The sequence below is a fragment of the Elephantulus edwardii genome, unplaced genomic scaffold (assembly GCF_000299155.1).
Source record: "Elephantulus edwardii isolate Elephantulus edwardi_28Jun2011 unplaced genomic scaffold, EleEdw1.0 scaffold00059, whole genome shotgun sequence".
Lineage (NCBI taxonomy): Eukaryota > Metazoa > Chordata > Mammalia > Macroscelidea > Macroscelididae > Elephantulus > Elephantulus edwardii.
The window spans coordinates 11,211,120-11,231,942 of NW_006399809.1; the positions used below are offsets into that span (position 1 = coordinate 11,211,120).

A 20,823-nucleotide genomic window follows, 5' to 3' on the forward strand; every position below is an offset into this window, starting at 1 on the left:
AAACTTATTGGGTAGAGTGCTTTCTTACTGCAAGTATACTCCCCTTCCTTAAGGAAGGGAGGAGTAGATTTAGTTGAAAGATTTCCTAGTAGGTTCTAGTTAACTGTTTCTTTTTTAAAAACTGGGCCTATTACCTGCTATACTTAATTAGCGTGACTTCACTGGAGATACTTTCTAAAGCCATGGGAATGTAACTTACATAAAATGAAAATATACTTTGTCATAAAATTCAAGGATCTTTATGTGTTTCATGCTTTGCCACGTGAAGGGATAAAACTTTGTTATTTGCCTAGAGTTCTGTGTGTAGTCTTTGAGAACAAGTGTGTTGCTGTGGTTTCTGTTGAGAAAGAATCATCTCACTGACTGGTGTTTTTAGTGATTCCTCAGCCTTATGTTTATGTGTATATCATTAATAGTATGTACCAGTAGTACCTGGATATAAGTCTGTTTTTAAATAGAATTTGACTGTTAAGTCAGAACAGTTAGGTATGGTTTATACCTAACTTGAAGTAGTCAAATGTTTGGCTTAGTATTCAGAGTACCCTGTTGTTGTTGTCGTTAAGTGCCATCGAGTCGCAGGCGACTCATAGTGACCCTATGAAAGGAGAGTCCTTGACACTTGGGTGCCTTTCATCCTCTCTCCAGGTTCATAGGGTTTCCGGAGGCAACCCTATGAACTCCTCCTTCCACTCAGAGTAACCTACTATGCATAAAAAATGTTTATGAAACATTTCAAGATACACTAAAATATCTTTACCATAATAATCACTTATTCAGTTTCTTTAGCATAATCACTTATTCAATTACTCTTCTCTAGTTGGAACCGACTCATAGCTCACCCATCAGAGGGTTTTCAGAAACTAAGAAGATTGCCTAATTTTTAGTAATAAAATATTTGATGTACATTATTCTCTGTTCCTATGAACCATTGTATATACCTTGAATTTTTAACATGACAGGTTTGATGGAGGTTGGTTCCAACTACGTGTTGTAACTAAGTTGGGACATTCATAATCCAGGAATTGCCTGTACTTAGTTTTTTTTCCTCGTAACATTAACGTTAGAAATAACGAATCTTAATTTATCGTGACTTAGAACTTTCAGAGATTTGAAAATGCCTTAAAAAATCTAATTATGAAAGAATTACTCAATGAAGTTAGAAATTTGTTCTAGAGAAATTACGCTCTGCTGACATAACTAGGTCTGTCTGTCTTTGAATGTGTTAACTAGCATTATATTATGATAGTCTATAATGTAAAATATTTTCCAAAAAAAGAAGCTTTCCCAGGTTATGTTCATAAGAATCAGACTTAAGAGTAAGATATTTTAATATTTATTTTTTATAGAATAGCATATTAGAGAACAAATAAATATAAATCAAAACTGTTGGAGATATCTATAAGCAAATAGAATTTTAGAATTGAAAGGAACTTTGGAAATCTAGTTAAGCTTCAGTTAATACAAGAAAAAAGATTTGGAGAGAAGTGAACCTTTAATGTTAGAAGCAACACCAGATTGTAGATATTTTGATCCCTGTTGTACTCCTTGTTACTTTAAACAAGTGTGCCCCAAAGCATATTCTATTGTAGTCACATAGTAGCTATTTCTGTTAGACATCCTCAAGGACCCTTCCATACGTCATTAAATCCTCACAATTTGATATATTATTTAAAAATATGATTGCTATCCAATATTTTCTAGTTGAGAAATAAAATTTTATATAATTAAGCGGTTTTGACTGTTGAACCCTTTAATCTTTAATCTCATAAGAATTTGATACTTATTATACAGGCTTTAAAGGTCAAATCAGTAAATTTGTAAAATTCAGTTATCTTTTTTAGAAATGTATTTTTAAGCAATATGTGATCTCCTGATTGTAATATATTAAATCTCCTTGAAAAATAATTACATTTTTGTTTGTAGAATTCTGATCATTCAGGATCAACAACTCCATCTTCCAGTCAAGAAACCTTGTCTATAGGTGCCAGTTCTTCCTCTGAAGGATTAAGGCAGCGCACTATTCCACCAGCACAAACTGACCCTGCACAAAGTCATCAGTTCCCATATGTCATGCAAGGGTGAGTGGCCTTGTAGTAGCATCATAGCTGGACTTCTTAAAAGTCAGTTTCTTTTGATATTCTTTGTAGCCCCTATTAAGTAATCAGAATACATTTGGAATGTATCCATATACTTTGTTATAATGTTTTGGGAACTAGAAATTAAGTGGAGCATTGCTTTTGAAAGTTGAGCATATATCAGAACCATAATGTTTTAAATCTTTGATATTTATACTAGTTGCCCAGGGATCTCATTAAGATGTAGTTTCTGATTCCTTAGGCCTGAGAATCTGTATTTACAGCACGTTCCCAGATGCTACTTTTCTTGGACCATACTTTGAGTAGCAAGGAACTGGGTTAGTAGGTTTATTTATTTTTTTAAAAATTCAGCCTCATGTAGATCTGTTTAGTTAGTCTCCTGGGGAGTGTTAAGAGCAGATAACTGAGAGTATTCTTAGAAGAGTTTGAAAGAAAAAATTCAAAAATGACTACTGTTGAGTTAGTTCTGACTCATAATGACCCTCTGTTGCGTTTCCAAGACTATAAACCTTTGTGGGAGGAGACCACCGCCTTTCCCTGTAGTTCACATGCTGGATTCAAACTGCCATCCATTCGATTGGCAGACCAGTATATAATAATGCCTTATGCCCCAGAGCTCCTTTAGAAGAACATGTATCTAAAAACCAAATCCACTATTGTCAAGTAATTTCTGACTCATAGTGATCCTCCGTTGGTTTTCCAATGGAAGACTTCCCATTTTTCTCCCTTGGAGAGGCTAGTGGATTTGAACAGCTGACCTTTTAGTTAGCAGTCCTGTATGATAGGTACTATGCCACCAGAGCTCCTTAGACTTGTTAGATGATCTAATGACTATACGCCTAAGTTTATATTCCAAAGACATGAAAGCAACTCTATATAGCAAGTAACCCTGGTGACATAGTGTATATCATGTTAGGCTGCAACTGTAAGTTGAGCAGATTGAACCTACTAGCTTCTCCATGGGAGAAAAATTAACAGTCTCCTCCATAAAAGTGTACAGCCTCAGAAACCCAGTGGAGGATCACTGTAAGTCAGCTCCATTCAGTGTCAGGGGGTTGGTATCTATAGTCAGTTCATTTGCTTAAGCAGTTTTGGGGGTGTTGTAAACAACAGCCATGGTAAAGCATGCTTTTCAGATAGTTCACAGAGTATATCATTTGGTCTTGGGTTATGTCTGAAACTATAGTATTTCACTGAGGAATTCCTGTTTTGTTACTCTTGAAGTAAAAAGCAAGATGCAGTGGGTAACAATGGTAACACTGTGTTACCAATTGGCTAGGGCATACTACTATAGTGTGTGACAGTGTACAGGTCCATGATGGTGAGGCTGGATTTGAGCAGCAATAGAACTTCAGAATGATAATGGGAGGTAGGTAGCTAAGGTGTTACCATTGGGTGCTATCCTCAGTGGGATAGCACAAACACTCAGGTACTTAGAATGTTTTACTTAAATAAATTACTTTGGAAAAACAAAGCTGACTGTATAGCAAAATTGAAGAAAACTCATATATCTTCTTCTTGGATATCAGTTGCACTTCCAACCACAGGGTGGTACTTCACTAATGACTGGAATCCACCAGTGGCTCTGCAGGAGAAAGATGGGTGATCACCAGTGCAGTTTACAGACACTGAAAACCCTCTAGAGCGTTAGGCTATGAATTGGTTACAACTTTAGGGTAGTGAGTTTGGTCTTCCTGGGTATGAAAACTTTCCTCTTACTGTGTTTAGATGGGATTGGTTGTAGGCTTTTTATAAAGAACTTGTAAAAGTATTTCTGTTTTTAGAAAATTATTACTACAGACCAAAACTATTTGGTTATTTGTTAAAAAAAAAGCAATGTTCTCATTATGGCATCAAAATGCAAACTCATTGCCATTGATTCAGGAGCAACTCATAGCTGACCTTCCAGTGGATTTTCAGAGGTTCTAAGTCACTTGAGAGGAGATTGTATCTTTGTCTTGAGCACCTGGTAGATTTGAACCACTCACCTTTGGTTTGGCAGCACAACTCCCTAACAACTGGGACACCAGCATTTCCCCACATTATGGCATAGTAGCTTAACACCTTGACAGTGATTCTCATTGTACTTTGCCACAGATACCTCAGTTCTTCTCAATGTAAACAGTGACTTTTATGCATTTGGGTTTTTTTTTTTAGGTATGATATGCAGAAACCCTCTCTCTGTATATATGAGAATATAATGGTACATAATATATATATATTTGTGTGTGTGTGTGTGTATACATACATAAAATTATATAACTTCTTGTTGTAATGAATATCTTTGTCAGTAAACAAAACAGTGGCTTCTTGTTTTTGATTGCCATCAAGTCGAGCATGACTTATAGTGACCCTATGAACAAAAGACCTGAAGCCTTTCTGTTTAACTATTGTCATTTCTCAAAGTTCATAGACTTTCCAGAGGCATGTTGTTTAGGAAGTGGATGCCACTCCTGCTTCCAAAATTGTCTTAAACTGGGAGCTCCACCAAACACTGTCCACCATGGGTAACCATTATGGCGTTTGACACCCCTATGGCACAAGGTTCAGCATCACATTGACAGAGAGTGACCAGAGCACTTTATGATTTTTAAAGCAATTTACACAAAAGTCCAGTTAGTAGGTTGTTCAGTTCCATGATGGATTTGATTTTCCTTAATATCATTGTTGACATAATTTTTATTAAAGACTTTTTGTCTTTAATATGCTACTGAACAGATTCTTAAGAGTGCAAGAGGAGTGAGGTTGTAACCTTCAAGAATTCACCATCCAAGCACACTCTGATGTTCTTTGTGAATCTTCAGTATTGCTTGTGTTTAGTTACATGTATGTGGTTTATACCATGTAGATAGTATTCTTGGCCTTAAAACCTTAATAAATCCTGATCCCTCATCCTTGAGATTTTCAATTTCTGGATTTGGGATGAGGCTTAGAAATCTGCAACTTTAGTAATACCCTTGGAGCTTCACTTTATAGGTAATAATTTGCTCATTCCATTTAGTGAAATATGAGCAAACTAAAGCAATACATTTAGAACAATATATACAACATTGTCACATTTTCCATTTGCAACATGACATAAATCCTGACTGCCTGTTTTGAATTCAGTCTGCTGTACTGGTACATTTCTTTAGCTGTAAAAGTTGATGGATAGTTTACATTCAGTCTGCTGTAGCCCCTTAAAAGTGTCTTAGAAGTTCTGCTGTATCCCAAAGACGCATGGTTCAAATCCACCAGATGCTCCACTGGAGGAGGGGCAATCTCCTCCTGTACCAGTCGGATCTGGTTTGATCACACAAAATAATTAAAAGAAAAAGAAGAAGAGCTGCTGTAACAGCAGTGCCACAAGGGAATTACTTTAAAAAGCAAATAATTTTCGGAGCCTGGAATTAGGCTGCTGACTCTTGGCTTCTCCCTCTCCCTTTAGGAACAGACTCTTCTCTCCTTTGAATATCTGTGGGCCAAGCATCTCTCCTAGATCTCCATGTGTTTCTGTCAGTCTTCCCCAGGGTCTAGGAGGTTCTCAGTACAGGGACTGTGGGCTCCTGTTCCCTTCGCTGCTTTTCTTTTTTGGTGGTAGTCAAGTTTCTCCTCTGCTCGCTTTTTTATTTTTTATGTCTTGTAAGATAAAAGTTGATGCAGACCATGCTTAAGGGAAATTTCTCTACACTGGATCAGGAATATGATCTGAATAAGTGTGTCTTATCCTCTCTCATCCCTTGTAACCAATTGATCATATCAGTTCACATACTGATGTGATTACATCATTACTCACCCAGATAGAATCTGCTGTTAAGCAGATTCTGACTCTTCATGGCCTTTTAGACAGAATTAAACTGCCTTGTAGTGTTTCCAAGGCTGTAGAGCTTTATGGAAATGGAATACGTCACTTTTTATCCCATAGATTAATTAACGCTAAATGCATTAACCATGATGCCACTGGGGCATCTTTACATCATTATATAACTACCAAACTGACATGTTTCTGGGTCACATACTTCAACTCATTACAAATAGTGAGGCTGTTAGATGCTATCAAGTCAGCAATGACTCGTAGCTATCCCATCCATGTACAGTAGATCTGAACTGTGTTCTGTCTTTTGCCATCTTCACATGTGCACATCTCAGATATTCACTAGCCCATTGTTACTGTGTCAATCCATCTTATTGAGGCTCCTTTTTTTTCCCCTTTGACCCTGCACCATTCTTAGAAGGATGTCTTTTTCCAAGGGCTGGTCCCTTCTGATAACATAATATGTGAGACCAAGTTTCACCATCTTTGCTTCTATGTTGAACTTCCAGGAAAGACTTGTTTATTCTTTTGATAGTCCATGGGGTAGTCAGCACCCCAACACCACAATTAAAAGGCATCAGCTGTTCTTTGTCATCCTTTATTCATTGATCACTTTTCATATGCATAGAAATAACTTGAAAATACCATGGCTTGAATCAGGCACAACTTAAGTCTTTAAACCGACATTATCACTTTTTAGCACACCTTAGTCTTTAAACCAACATCATCACTCTTTAGTGCTTTGGAGAAGCCCTTGACATATTATTCCAAAACAACACCTCTTTTTGATTTCTTAATTGCTGTTACCGTCAGTGTTGATTGTAGATTCAAGGAGGATGAAATCATTGACAACTTCAGTCTTTTCTCCATCTTTCATGATTTTGCCTGTTGGCCCAGTGTTAAGGATTTTTGTCTTCTTGGTGGTGATATGTAATCCATATTGAAGGCTGTAGCCTTGATTTTCTGCAGGCAAAGATGTCCTGTCTGCACATAGCAAGATATTGATGCTGACTTACAGTCTTGTTTTATAATTAATAAAAATGAAATTATCATATTTTTCTGTGCTGATTCTTTAAAATAAAAATTGCTCAACAACCAAAAATTGCTCTTAAAAAATGTAACTCTACCATCCAGGAAGAATTATTATGTTGGTTTCTTTTTTAAACTGGAATATTATTTATTTTGTTTCATAAATCTTTTTAAAATAAAAATTGCCCAACAACCAAAAATTGCTCTAAAAAAATGTAACTCTACTATCCAGGAAGAATACTTTTAAAAAAAAATTTATTATTAATTTAATTTGAAAATTTACAGAGACTTTGGATTTCCATTCATTCATTCTTGCACTTTTCTCCCCTCCCAACCCTTCCCCCTAGTACACTACCTCTTGGAAAAGTAAAAGAAAAATTCGTTCGTTGTTTTACAAACCCTCCCCCAGGTCCACTACACTGTGCAGCCTTCGCTCTGGACTTCTGTCATGACAAAAATACCTAATCACATATCACTTTTAAACAGTTTTCTCCCTCACCTGTTTCAATGCAGTATACATTATTGAACCCATCTTTCTCAACCCCGATATCAGTCCTGTTTTACAACAGTGGCACCATGCAGTATTTGTCCTTTTGTGACTGAGATACTTCACTGAGCATAATGTCCTCCAGGGTCACTCATTTTGAATAATATTGCATGAGTTCCTTGTTTTTCAATGCAGTGTAGTATTCTATTGTGTGAATATACCACAGCTTCTTTATCCATTCATTTATTGAGGGGCACTTAGGTTGTTTCCAACTCCTTGCTATTGTGAACAAAGCCGCAATAAACATGGTGTGCATATTCTGCTTGGATGTCAGTTATGGTCTCTTTGGGGTATATTCTCAGCAGTGGAATTGCTGGGTCAAATAGTATCTCTATGTGTAACTGTTTGAGAAAGTGCCATACCGCCTTCCACAGTGGTTGCACCATATGTATACTTTTTAAAGCTGCAATATTAGCTATTTGTTTTATAAATCTTTTTAAAAATAATGTAGCATGGACATATTTCCTAGTTAAATAAAAATATAAAATTTAAAAAATTTTGTGATTTGAGTCATAAGGGGTTTTCATTCAGTCATATAGATAGTTTTATAACAGTTATTTAATGGAATTAATGAATTCAGATTAAAGGAATTAATTCAGATTAAAGGAATTAATGAATCAGATTAATAAAATTAATGAAAATTTCTAATCAACTCTGTGTATTGTCTTTCCCCTTGCTGAACTTTCTTAGTTATTCATTTTTACTCTCTTCATGCTCTCTTTTTATTCCTGGTAACTATCAAAGAGTGATTCTACCTATGTGTAACTCTTTTTCCAGCTTTTTATAATAGTGGTATTGGACCGTAATTGATCTTTTTTGATCGACTTATATCTCTCAATATAATTTTCTCTAGACTTATTGGTGTTACTCAGTGTTTTGCAAATTCTTTATTAATTTTTAGTATTACATATCATTTTAATGTGTAAATGTGTGTTTCTGTATGTATGATTATTTTTTTTTAAAAAGTTACATAAGTATACCAGTTTTTTTACTTCTTTGTTGATGGAGAATATGCTCATTGATTCTGTTGAATAAACACAAAAATTCATTGGTTTACAGTAAAACACTTTTTTCTTACTTAGTCTGTCAGTAACAGGGCAGCTCTGCTTTATGCTAAAGGTTGAATTCAAGTCTTGTACATATTTCTCATTATCTGTGTACCAGCAACTCACTGAGACATACTTGCATTGTGACAAAAAGCAGAATTACAAGGAAGCAAGGAACTACTGAGCACATTCAAAGTTTCTGCACAAGTTATGGCTATTGACCATATGACCGTTGAGCTACACTGGGATGAGGAAAGAGGTACTCTAAAGTTAGCAGTGGTGCTAGTCAACATTTACCTACTGGTTCTTGTAGGGAGGAAAATAAAGCTATCATTTGCACCATTTGCTAATTTCCATGGTACGAATCATAGCTGATTTAAAGATATAAAGGGGTTGTTTGTGGATAGGAAGAGTCAGTATAGTGAGGATGACAGTGCTACCAAAAGCAGTATCACTCTATGCCATTATTCAAGGAGATGGAAAAAGCATTTTCTGACTTTTTTTGGAAAGAAATGCTGAATAAGCAAACATCGCTGTAAACATCTGCTGAAAAAGAAAAACAAAGAGGCATCACACTCCCAGATCTCAAAAACTACTAGACAACTATATTAATCAAAAGAGCATGGTACAGGTACTGTAGTAGACACATAGACCAGTGGAATAGAGTCAGGAACCCAGAAATCAGCTCATCCACCTCGAGGCAATTGATCTTTGAAAAGCAGACAAAAGCTGTTAAGCACTGAAATGACAGACTCTTTAACAAGTGGCAAAATTGGATGTCCATCTACACTAAAATGAGATCCACATCTCACACCATACACAGAACCAAACTCATGGTGGATTAGAGACCTTGGGGTAAAACCATTTTTTAAAAAATGCATTAGTGACAAGAGAGGAACAAATGTAAATGCCCTAATCCATGACATGACCAGAATTTCAAAACCAGCAGAAGATAAATTAGATAAATGAGACCTTTTAAAAGTCAGATACTTGGGTGAAAAACTTCTCCAACAGGGTAAAAAGGAAGCACACAGATGAGGAAAACATCATGCTCAGTGAAAGCAGTCACAGAGGGACAAATATAGTATAAGACCACTGTTAAAAAATTAAGAGGACTATGAGGGGTGAGAACTGGAGAGGGAAAACAGGAAATGAATAGATACATAACTGCATTGCAGTAGGTAAAGAGGGGGCAATTATGCAAAGAATGGACAATATGATAACAGTAACGCAACTAGCGTGCTGATACAGAACATGCATAAAGGAATGAAGAGAGGGGACGTGGACATGAATCTGTATAAAAGAGTGAATGAAAAGCTGATTTCTCTTTAAACTTCCATTCAGAAGAGTCCAAAATACAGGCTGCATAGAGAAGTGTACTTGGGGTGGGGAGTGGGAGGGGGGATGTGGGGATTGTATACCAATGATGAAATTTTTCTTTTTTCTTTTCAAAGAGAAGAGTGAAGTGGAGGGGAGGGGTGGGCAGGGAAAAAAGTGCAACAATGAATGAATGGAAATCCAAAATCTCTATAAATGTTCATTAAAATGAATAAAATAAATTTTAAAAAAATAAACCCCCAACCTCCATTCAGATAACAATTAAAAATATTAAATGGCAAAATAAAGTAAAAGATAAAGGTGATGGCTCACAAAATGCCTGAAATTTTAGCTGTCTGTCCTTTAAACCCAGTATGAGCCTGCTCTTATCCTGTTACAGAAGAGTGAAGAATTGGGACAGTCTTCAGATGTTTGAGTTGTTTTCCATTTTGTGAAGACTGTTGGAAAATTTTTTTTTGGAAAAAAGTTCTACCAGTTTACATTCTAACAATTGTGAAAATACAGTCTTCATATCAGTAAACATATGTGCTTGCTGGTATGATAGATCAGTTCTGACCTGGAGAGAGTGAAACCAAGATGTTCGTTGGGGGCAAGGATTTTGAGTCTCTGTCTCACATACTATGGACGTGTGGCCAGGAGAGACCAGTTCTTAGAAACGGATATCATGCTTGGAAAGGTAGAGGAGAGGAAGACCCTGAATGAGATAGATTGACATAGTAACTGGAGTAATGGGGGTACCTGTGTTTGAGACGGTGAGACTGATTCAGCATAGGGAAAGGTTCAGAGCTACTGTACATAGGGTTGCTGTGAGTCACAGGTGACTCCATGACACATAACAATAACAACAACAGTATGTTGGAAAGTCTTTATTAAGTCTTGTTAAGAAGGAATCTTAAATTTTATAAGTTATTGTACTGATAACAGTTCTTTATCTAAAAGGATATAAATTCTTTTTTAGATCTTAGCATTAAAAAGACACTGCAATCCTCATCATTGCCTGATTTACTTAAATGTCATAGCTGCTCTGAAGGAACTGGCAAAAAACAAGGCCCCAGGAATTGATGCAATACTAGTTAACATATTTCAGTAAACAGATGCTATCCTGGATGTCACCAAGTTGTGCTAAGAAATCTGGAGGATAGTTACCTGGCCAGCTGATTGGAAGAGATCTATATTTATTCCAATTCTATAAAAGGGTGATCTGACAGTGTGAAAGTTCTCAAACAATATCACTAATAGCACACGCAAAATTTTGCTGAAGATTATACAAAAACGATTGGAACAGTACATCAACAGAGAACTGCCAGAAGTATAGGCTGGGTTTAGAAGAGGCCATGGCACTAGGGACATCATGGCTAATGTCAGATGGATTTGTGTTTTATTGACTACCCAAAGGTGTTTGACTGTGTGGATCACAACAAGTTGTGGCTGACCTTGAGAAGAATGAGAATCCCAGAACACTTGATTATGCTCATGCAAAACCTATACTTGGACCAGGAGACATTTGTCAAAACAGCAAAGAAACACTGCATGGTTCAAAATCAGGAAAGAATTGCATCAGGGATCTGCCCTCCATGCCTTTTCAATCTATATGTGGAACAGATCATTTGGGAGGCTGGTCTTTATAAGGAGGAAGACAGAAACATCAACATCTTGTGTTATGCAGATGATACAACCCTGCTTGCTGAAACTGAAGAGCACCTGAAGCATCTGCTGCAGAAAGTCAATGACTGCTGTCTTCAGTATAGATTGAAGCTCAACATCAAGAAGACAAAAGATTCTCACCTCTGGGCCAATTGGCAGTACCATGATAGATGGTGAAGAGATTGAAATTGTTAACAATTTCAGCTTGCTTGAGTCCACAGTCAACACTGTTTGAACCAGCAGTCAGGAAAATCTACTGTCAGGGACCTCTCCAGAGTGCCAGAGTACAAAGCTGTTGGTCTGGAGACTTAAGGTGAGCCTGATCCAAGCCATGGTCTTTGCAGTTACTTGCTAAGCATCAGAGAACTGGACAGTAAATACGGATGACTGAAGAATTATTGAAGCCTTTCAGTTAGAATGCTGGACAAGAGTATTGAATATACCATGGACTGTTAAGAGAACAAACATATTTGTCCTGGACTGTTAGGAGAACAAACAGGTTTGTCCTGGAGAGGGTGAAACCAGGCTGTTCTCTTGGAGGCAAGGATTTTGAAGCTTCATCTCACATACTTTAGGCAAGGAGGGACCAGTCTCTGGAGAAGGACATCATGCTTGGAAGGGTAGAGGGACAACAAAGGAGAGGAAGACCCCATATGAGATGGATTAACACAGTGACTGAGGTCCTAGGAGCACGTGTGTCAGAGACAGTGAGACAGGATAGTACAGAGTTCAGAGCTGTTGTAGGAATGCTGTGAGTTTGTGGCAGCTAGACGGAACATTATCAACAACAAACAGCCCTCTGGTCTATATACTGTAATGGTGTAGGTCATAGGTAGTTGTGCTGCTAACTCAAAGGCCGTATCTCTCTGGCAGTTTGAATCTATCTATGGCTCCTTAGGAGAAAGACGACCAGTTTTCCCCTTGTGATTTACAGATACAGAAACCTAATGGATGGTCAGCTGTGAGTCTGCTCTGACTTGACAGCAATGAGCTTTTTTTGTGGTTTATGTAATATTTTCTCCCATTTAACAAAGAAGAGGAATGACATTTAAAGATTACGCAACACACCTAAACTCAAAGAAGTGGTCAGTGGTCAGTAATAGAAATAAAATCCATATCTGACTTGGAATTTTGTGTTTCTGTGTGGTTTCTGTCATTGTTTTTATTCTACTTCACCAGTTCCATTTGTTCTAGTGAACAGTCTCTGACAGTTGTTCATGGGGGCCTAAGAATGTTTTGCCTGTTCAAATGGGAATTATAAGTTTTGTTCAGCCAAACTTCACTCCTTTTTCCTCCTGTGTTTCAGTTTTAGTCTGTAGCACCAACTAGTGTTAAAAAAATGTACTGTTCGACTTCCAGTGAGATGGCAAACTAGTCAGACCAGCAAGACTGTCCCCTTGCATAAAGATGCCAAAAGATAGGGAAGCCCACTCACACAATAATTTGAACATCCTGAAATTTGGGGAAAGTTATTGAGAGCAAATTCAGGCACAAGGGGCAGTGAAAGTGTAAAGATCAATTAAACAGGAAAGCACGTCTCTGTGAACCTGATCTGCTGAGAAGTTGGGCTTTCCTACCAGTATTGAACATGCTCCATGGAGGAAATAGGATTTCATCTTCTCACTACTGGTTGAACAAAGCTTTCAATTTCTGTTTGAACGGGTAGAACATTCTTAGGCCCCCATACATAACTGTCTCTTCATGGTGAGTAGGCCAGTGCCTTCTTGAATCTGGTGCTGAGATGATCCATACATGTTGCTCTTTTAGGTACTATAGAGTTGTGTATGAGTCATAAGTATTCCTATGAATAAAAGACTTTAATCCTATCCCATCTTGTGCCATCCTCATCTCTGATATACTGGGGCCCATTGCTGCAGTCACCCTCAGTCCATCTTGTTGGAGGTCTTCCTCTCTTTCTCTGACCCTCCACTTTGTGAGCATGAAGTCTCTTCAAGGAATAGCCTTTCCTAGCAACATGTCCAAAGTATGAAAGACAGAGCTTCACCATTCTTGTCTCCAAGGAATATTCTGGCTGCACCTTTTCCAAGATATTCATTCTTTTGCCACTCCATGGAATATTCAGTGTTCTTTTACACCACAACTCAAAGGCATCACTTCTTTTTCCATCATCCTTATTCATTGTCCAGCACCCAGATGCATAGTAAGTGGTTTAAAAGCACTAGTAAGTGCTTTTAAGAATAATAATAAAATAATAAATAAATAATAAAATTAATAATAATAATACCACATAGTAAGTGGTTTAAAGCATGGCCTGAGCCAGGTGCACCATAGTCATTAATCTGACATTGTTCTTCAGTACTTTTTAGCAGCCCCTGTTTCTCCTGATCTAACTGTTGGTACCATGGTTGTTGATTTTGGATCCATGTAAGGTGAAATCATTGACTATTTCAGTCCTTTCTCCATCTCTCATGCTGTTGCCTATTTGCCCAGTGATAGGACCTTTGTTTTCTTGATAGCTGTATTAGTCTGTAGTCTGTATCAAAGTCTTTGATTTTCTGCAGCAAGCGTTTCAGGTCTTCCTCACTGTAGGCAAGCAAGGTTGTGTCATCTGCATAACACAGATTATTGTTGAGTCTTCTTCTGATCCTGATGTCCATTCTTCTTCATAGAGTCTGACTTCGCTAACTATTTGCTCAATATACAGATTGAATATGTATGGAAAAGGATATAGCCTTGTTCTGTTCAGACAGCAGCTTCATGATCTAGATTTCATATGAGCACAATTAAGTGTTACGGGATTCCCACTCTTCTCAATGATACAAGGCCCATGGAGGGTCAGCTATTATTTGGTTCCAGCTTAATGGTAGTTAATAACAATACTGCAGGAGCTGCACCAGTGGCGGCATCAAGGACTGCCATGCCTTTTGTTAGCCTAATGGATTCCTGGTGTGTCCCAACTCATGATCCTGAGAATCTGAAAGCAGGAGATGGTTGAGTTGCTTTGCTGAGGAATACCTAGAAAAAGCCCAGGCCACACTCATTATGAGCACATGCCATGTTTGGCAACAGACTGGAAGACTTCATGGTCTTGTCCTACAGCTGACCTTGTCCAATACTAACCTAATAGCCTAGAACTATGCTCACTTATGGGCACACCAGAGATAGCAGAAAATTTAAAGATACAGTGATTCAGAGATTCACCAAATGGCAGAGGGACTTCAATTCAGAGAGCCCTTGATTCGCACAGAGACTCACTCAGAAATTCGTTGAACCAGCAGATGTATTACATACAGGTGCACTGACTCAGACTTTCCTTAGCCAAGTAGAAGATAGGAAAGGCAACCATTTGCCAGTTCCACCTGTGGGCCTGCTGTACCACACCAACTGCAGGCCCCGTAACTTGGCTGACTAGAGAGCACCCACATATTCCATCAGAGGAAGTTGGAGCACTTAACCCCCACCTGACCAGTGTTAGATTGCAGCCATCGCCCTTGACCCCAACCATGTGCTGCACAGATAATTTACATTAATATTCCAGAAGAAAGTATGTTAAAAATAACACACACAAAAAACAACCTCTCTGCAATATCAGCATTACCATAGTGTCCCAAAAGCAACAGACAACTTCAGGCCCCACAAAAAAACCCAAGATGTCACATCCAAGAAAAAGAGATCAAAACACAAAGTCAATTAAAATTCCAGAGACAGGACTGATGGACTACTCCGAGGAGGAATTAAAAAGGAATGATAGTCGAGATTACAAAGGAAGGAATCTATAAGGGAGAAACTGGAAGAAATAAATCAGAACAAGACAAAACTAATAAAACCAACAGCATTTTAGAAGCCATAAGAAAAGCAAGAAATTGTTATCTGGAATAATAAGATAATTATAAGACTACAGAAGCTATCAATATGTGAAACAGATAAAAGAGCACAATTGACAAAATGGAACATGGAATTAGCAAAACACTAATCTTCTAGTGGAAAAAGCAGAAACAAGAAGGAAGGAAAATGTACCAGCCCAGTCAGCTTCACTGGTGAATTCTCCCACACCTTTGGAAAATTGTCACCACATCTACTTAAATGTTTTCAGATATGTTGTTGTTGATTGATTTCCTTCCAGTTGAGCACAATTCATAGCACAACTCATAACCCTGTGAACAAAAGGCCTGACGCCCCTCTACAACTATCGACATTTATCAAAGTTCATAGAGTTTCCAGAGGCATGTATAAGGGGTTAAAAAGGAACACTTCCAGATTCATTCTAGGAAACAATCATAATTCTGACACTAGGTAAAGTAGGTAAAATCATCAACAGAAAAAGAAAACTATAGACCAGTATCAGACATCAGAATCCTTAACTAAATCTTGGCCAATAGATTCTAACAGTGTCTCAAAGAATAATTTGTTATGATCAAGTGGGAATCATATAAGACATGCAAGCACAGTTCAACATAAAATCATAATTATATCAATAAACACAAGAACCACATGATCATCTCAGTTGATGCAGAAAAGGCGTTTGACAAAACCCAACACACTTTCCCAATTAAAGCAAATCAACAAATAAACATAGAGAGGAATTTTCTCAGCTTGATTAACAAATATTTATAAAACCAATAACCAACATCTTCAGTGGGGTGAGTTTTACAGGCATTTCCTGTGTGTAAAGAGAGAGACGAGAATCAATAAATGTTGTCAAGGATGTGAATATAGTAGAACTCTTATGCATAGCTCATGGGAATGTAAAATGATATAAGCACTGGGAAAGGCGGCCTGGCATTTCCTTAAAAAGTTGAAAATAGAAATACCATTTGATTCAGCTATTCAGAATGAATAAATAAATCAGAGCTGCATATGTAAAATATAGCAAAGATGTGGAAGCAACTCAGCTGCCCATCAACAAATGAGTGGTAGAGAAGCTGTGGTGCATTTACACAGTGGTATATTACACAGCATTCAAAAACATTTAAGAATGTGTGAAAGAGGCTACACAATGTGGATGAATCTAGAGAACATTATGCTGAGTTAAAGAACTCAGTCACAAAAGGCAAATACTGTACAAAACCCCTGGGGGAAAAAAATAGGGTAGTTCCAGGGGAGGCTGGTGGGGAGAACAGGAAAAGAATGGATAGATAGTGAACAATGTATTGAAATAGGTAAAGAGGGCTCGATCTGAAATTAATGGATGATCAGACATTGTATTCAGTTAACAGTACAGAACAGGACATGCATAACTAATTGATTTTTGGGGAAAAAAGGCTAAAAAAAGGCTTTGACACAGATGGAAACAATCTCGGAAAGTTGACAGAGATGGGAGGGCAAACAGTGGGTAGAGATTAATGAGTGAACAGGCAGGGTGAAGGGAAAGGGAGGATTTAATAAGATGTAAATAACAGCATTTGTAATTAATATTTTAAAACAAGATGTATGATGAGTGTTTGAATGAAAACCAGTTAAGCAGAACAATCCCACTGCTGTTAAGTCTGACTTACAATGATGGTCTCTTGGATTTCTGAATATGTAAACTCTAATAAGTTCTTTGTTCTGTGGAGCAGCTAGTGAATTTGAACTGCCAACCTTTGGTTGGCAGCCTGACACATTATGTGTTAAGCTACCACCGCTCCTTCTAACTGCTACTAAATTGAGAGAGAGAGAGAAAACTGTTAAAGTTTCTGTCATTAGCTGTGATTTCTTCTCGTGTGTATATCAGTAACTTCCTCTATGTGAATTTCCCAAGACCCAAGGGAGAGATTAGATTATTCTCTGTATCCTTGCATAAAAAATGTATATGATAACATATACTACACATTCAAAATAGTTATATTTTGGTCTCGGAGCTGCAGCTGCAACTGCAGAGTCAGGATTTCGCCTCCTCGTGCCGCTGAAACCCGCCTGATGTGCATTCCCGTACCTTCCTCATCCAAATCCAGTATGGCTACTCTCAAGGATCAGCTGATTCAGAATCTTCTTAAAGAAGAACAGACCTCCCAGAATAAGATTACAGTTGTTGGGTTTGGTGCTGTTGGCATGGCCTGTGCCATCAGTATTTTAATGAAGGACTTGGCAGATGAACTTGCACTTGTTGATGTCATAGAAGACAAATTAAAGGGAGAGATGATGGCTCTCCAACAAGGCAGCCTTTTCCTTAGAACACCAAAAATTGTGTCTGGCAAAGACTACAGTGTAACTGCACATTCCAAGCTGGTTATTATCACAGCAGGAGCACATCAGCAGGAGGGGGAAAGCCATCTCAATTTGGTCCAGCGTAATGTGAACATCTTTAAATTCATCATCATTCCTAATGTTGTAAAGTACAGCCCAAACTGCATGCTGCTTGTTGTTTCTAATCCAGTGGATATCCTTACCTCTGTGGCTTGGAAGATCAGTGGCTTTCCCAAAAACCGTGTTATTGGCAGTGGATGCAATCTGGATTCAGTGAGGTTCCATTACCTAATGGGGGAGAGGCTGGGAGTTCACGCATTGAGTTGTCATGGCTGGGTCCTTGGAGAGCATGGAGACTCTAGTGTGCCTGTATGGAGTGGACTGAATGTAGCTGGTGTCTCTGAAAAATCTGCATCCTGAATTAGGTACTGATTCAGATAAGGAACGGTGGAAAGAGGTTCACAAGCAGGTGGTTGACAGTGCCTATGAGGTGATAAAACTGAAAGGCTATACCTCCTGAGCCATTGGACTGTCTGTGGCTGATCTGGCAGAAAATATAAAGAAGAATCTTAGGCGGGTACATCCAATTTCCACCATGATTAAGTGTATTTACGGAATTAAAGATGATGTCTTCCTTTGTGTTCCTTGCATCTTGGGGCAGAATGGAGTCTCAGACGTCGTGAAGGTGACGCTGACTTCCTGAGGAAAAGGCCCGTTTGAAGAAGGGTGCAGATACACTTTGAGGAATCCAAAAAGAGCTGCAGTTTTAAAGTCTTCTGTTGTACCATTTCACTGTCTGGGCTACAAAAGGATTTTAGTTGGGGGATGTGCATGTTGTCCTTTTCATCCAGTCTGAAATTAAAACAGTAAAATATGACATAGGAAAAACATCCATTTCCTAAAGGTAGACATAGGAATGGTCCATAAAACCCTACAACTATGTTCTGATGGTCATACTTACCTTGTGTATTTCTAAACTGGTTGTTGTTGTTGTTGTACTGTTGAGTCGCTTGCGACTCATAGCGACCCTATGTACAACAGCTCTAAACTCTGCTCGGTCCTGTGCCGATCTCATTGCCTCCAACACACTCATCCAGATTGCCCCAGTCACTGAATCAGTCCATCTCCCAGAAGGCCTTCCCCTCCTGCGCCTGCCCTCCACCCTCCCAAGCATGATGTCCCTCTCCAAAGACCAGTCTCTCCTTACAACATGACCAAAGTATGTCAGGCGAAGCCTCAGAATCCTTGCTTCCAAGGAGCTGTCTGGTTTAATCCTCTCCAGGATGAATCTGTTTGTTCTCTTAGTAGTCCATGGCACCTTTAGCACTCTTCTCCAACACCAAAGCTCAAAAGCATCAGTTCTTCTGTCCTCCTTGGTCATTGTCCAGCTCTCTGATGCATAACAAGTGATTGCAAAGACCATGGCCTGTACCAGATGCACCTTTGTCTCCAGAGAGACACCGTTACTCTTGAGTACTTTAGAGAGGTCCCTAACAGCAGACTTGCCCATGGCAATACGTCTTTTGATTTCCTGGCTGCTGGTGCCAAGAGTGTTGACTGTGGAGCCAAGCAAACTAAAGCTGTGAACAATCTCAATCTTTTCACCATCCATCCTGATGCTGCCGGTTGGTCCAGTGGTGAGAATCTTTGTCTTCTTGACATTGAGCCTCAATCCATATTGAAGGCTGCAGTCCCTGACCCTCAGCAGCAAGTGCATGAGGTCCTCCTCAGTTTCAGCAAGCAGGGTTGTGTTATGTGCATAATGCTAAACTGGTTAGTATAATAGAATTCCACCACGTCTCAGACACCGCTCCCAATGTTGCACACACTGCAGCTGCCCTTCAAACTAGAATGTTTACTGTATTAAATAACTTTGGCCTAGTACAAGCTTTTTTTTTTAGTTACATTCTGTGCTCTAAAGTACAAATTCAATATTGCATGTCTTGTACATTATTGTTCTAAAGGATCTTATTTTGTTTACTATATCAGAGTAATGTATAATGCAACTCTGATAATGTGTAAAATGTAAAGATCTACATATAAGCATTGCAACAGTATCATACCAACTAAAACACCAAATAAACCATGAACAGTGAAAAAAAAAGTTCTGTTTTTGTGGTGCTAGCTCAATGGTATTTTGCCATTTTTATTTATTTATTATTCATTTTAATGAAAGTTTACAGATACTTTGGATTACCATTCACTCATTGTTGTACTTTTCTCCTCTCTCTCCCCCTCCTCCATTTCACTCTTCTCTTTGAAAAGTAAAAGAAATCCTTCCCCCTAAGTCCACTCTACTTGTGCAGCCTTCATTCTGGACTCCTGTCATGACAATAAAACCTAATCACATATCCCTTTTAAACAACTTTCTCCTTCATCTGTTTCAATGCAGTATACATTATTTATCCTATCTTTTTCAGTCTCCCCTCAACCCCAATGTCAGTCCTGTTTTACAACAGTGGCACTATGCAATGTTTATCTTTTTGTGACTGAAATACTTCACTCAGCATAATGTCCTCCATGGTCACCCATTTTGAATAATACTGCATGAGTTCCTTGTTTTTTCCAATGCAGCATAGTATTCCATTGTGTGAATATACGACAACTTCTCTATCCATTCGTTTGTTGATGGGAACTTAGGTTGTTTCCAACTCCTTGATATCGTGAACAAAGCTGCGATAAACGTGGATGTGCATATATCTGCTTGGGTGGCAGTTATGGTCTCTTTGGGATATATTCCCAGTAGTGGAATTTCTGGGTCAAATGGTATTTCTATTTGCAACTTTTTGAGAAAGCACCATACAGCCTTTCATAGTGGTTGCACCATTTTAGTGAATGAGGGTTCCAGTTTCTCCACAACCTCTCCAGCATTAGTTGTTTGCTGTTCTATTAAGTTTTCCTGTTCTGACTGGGGTCAGATGATATCTCATAGTTGTTTTGATATGCATCTCTTAGAGCTAGGGATTTTGAACATTTCTTCATATGTTTGTTTGCCATCTGAATGTCTTCTTTGGTGAATGTCTGTTCGTATCCTGTGCCCATTTTTCAGTTGAGTTGTTTATCTTGTTGTGGTGCTCAGGTATTTTATAAATTCTAGATATAAGTACCTTGTCAGACATGTCATTTCCAAATATTTTTTCCCAGTCTGTGGCTTCCCCTTTTACCCAGTTGGAGAAGTTTTTGGATGTGCATAGGGATTTCATT

The 20,823-nt window shown here is 38.3% G+C and overlaps 1 protein-coding gene and 1 pseudogene across 1 annotated transcript in view; both read left to right on the forward strand.

Moving 5' to 3' along the window:
* The window catches only part of HERPUD2 (HERPUD family member 2), a 64,262-nt gene that overhangs the window by 30,077 nt on the left and 13,362 nt on the right, over window positions 1–20,823 (forward strand). The window contains exon 4 of the mRNA XM_006887594.1: window positions 1,924–2,078. Coding sequence (XP_006887656.1) covers window positions 1,924–2,078 — 155 coding nt within the window. The remainder of the gene's footprint in view (window positions 1–1,923; window positions 2,079–20,823) is intronic.
* LOC102846245 lies at window positions 17,389–18,389 on the forward strand (annotated as a pseudogene).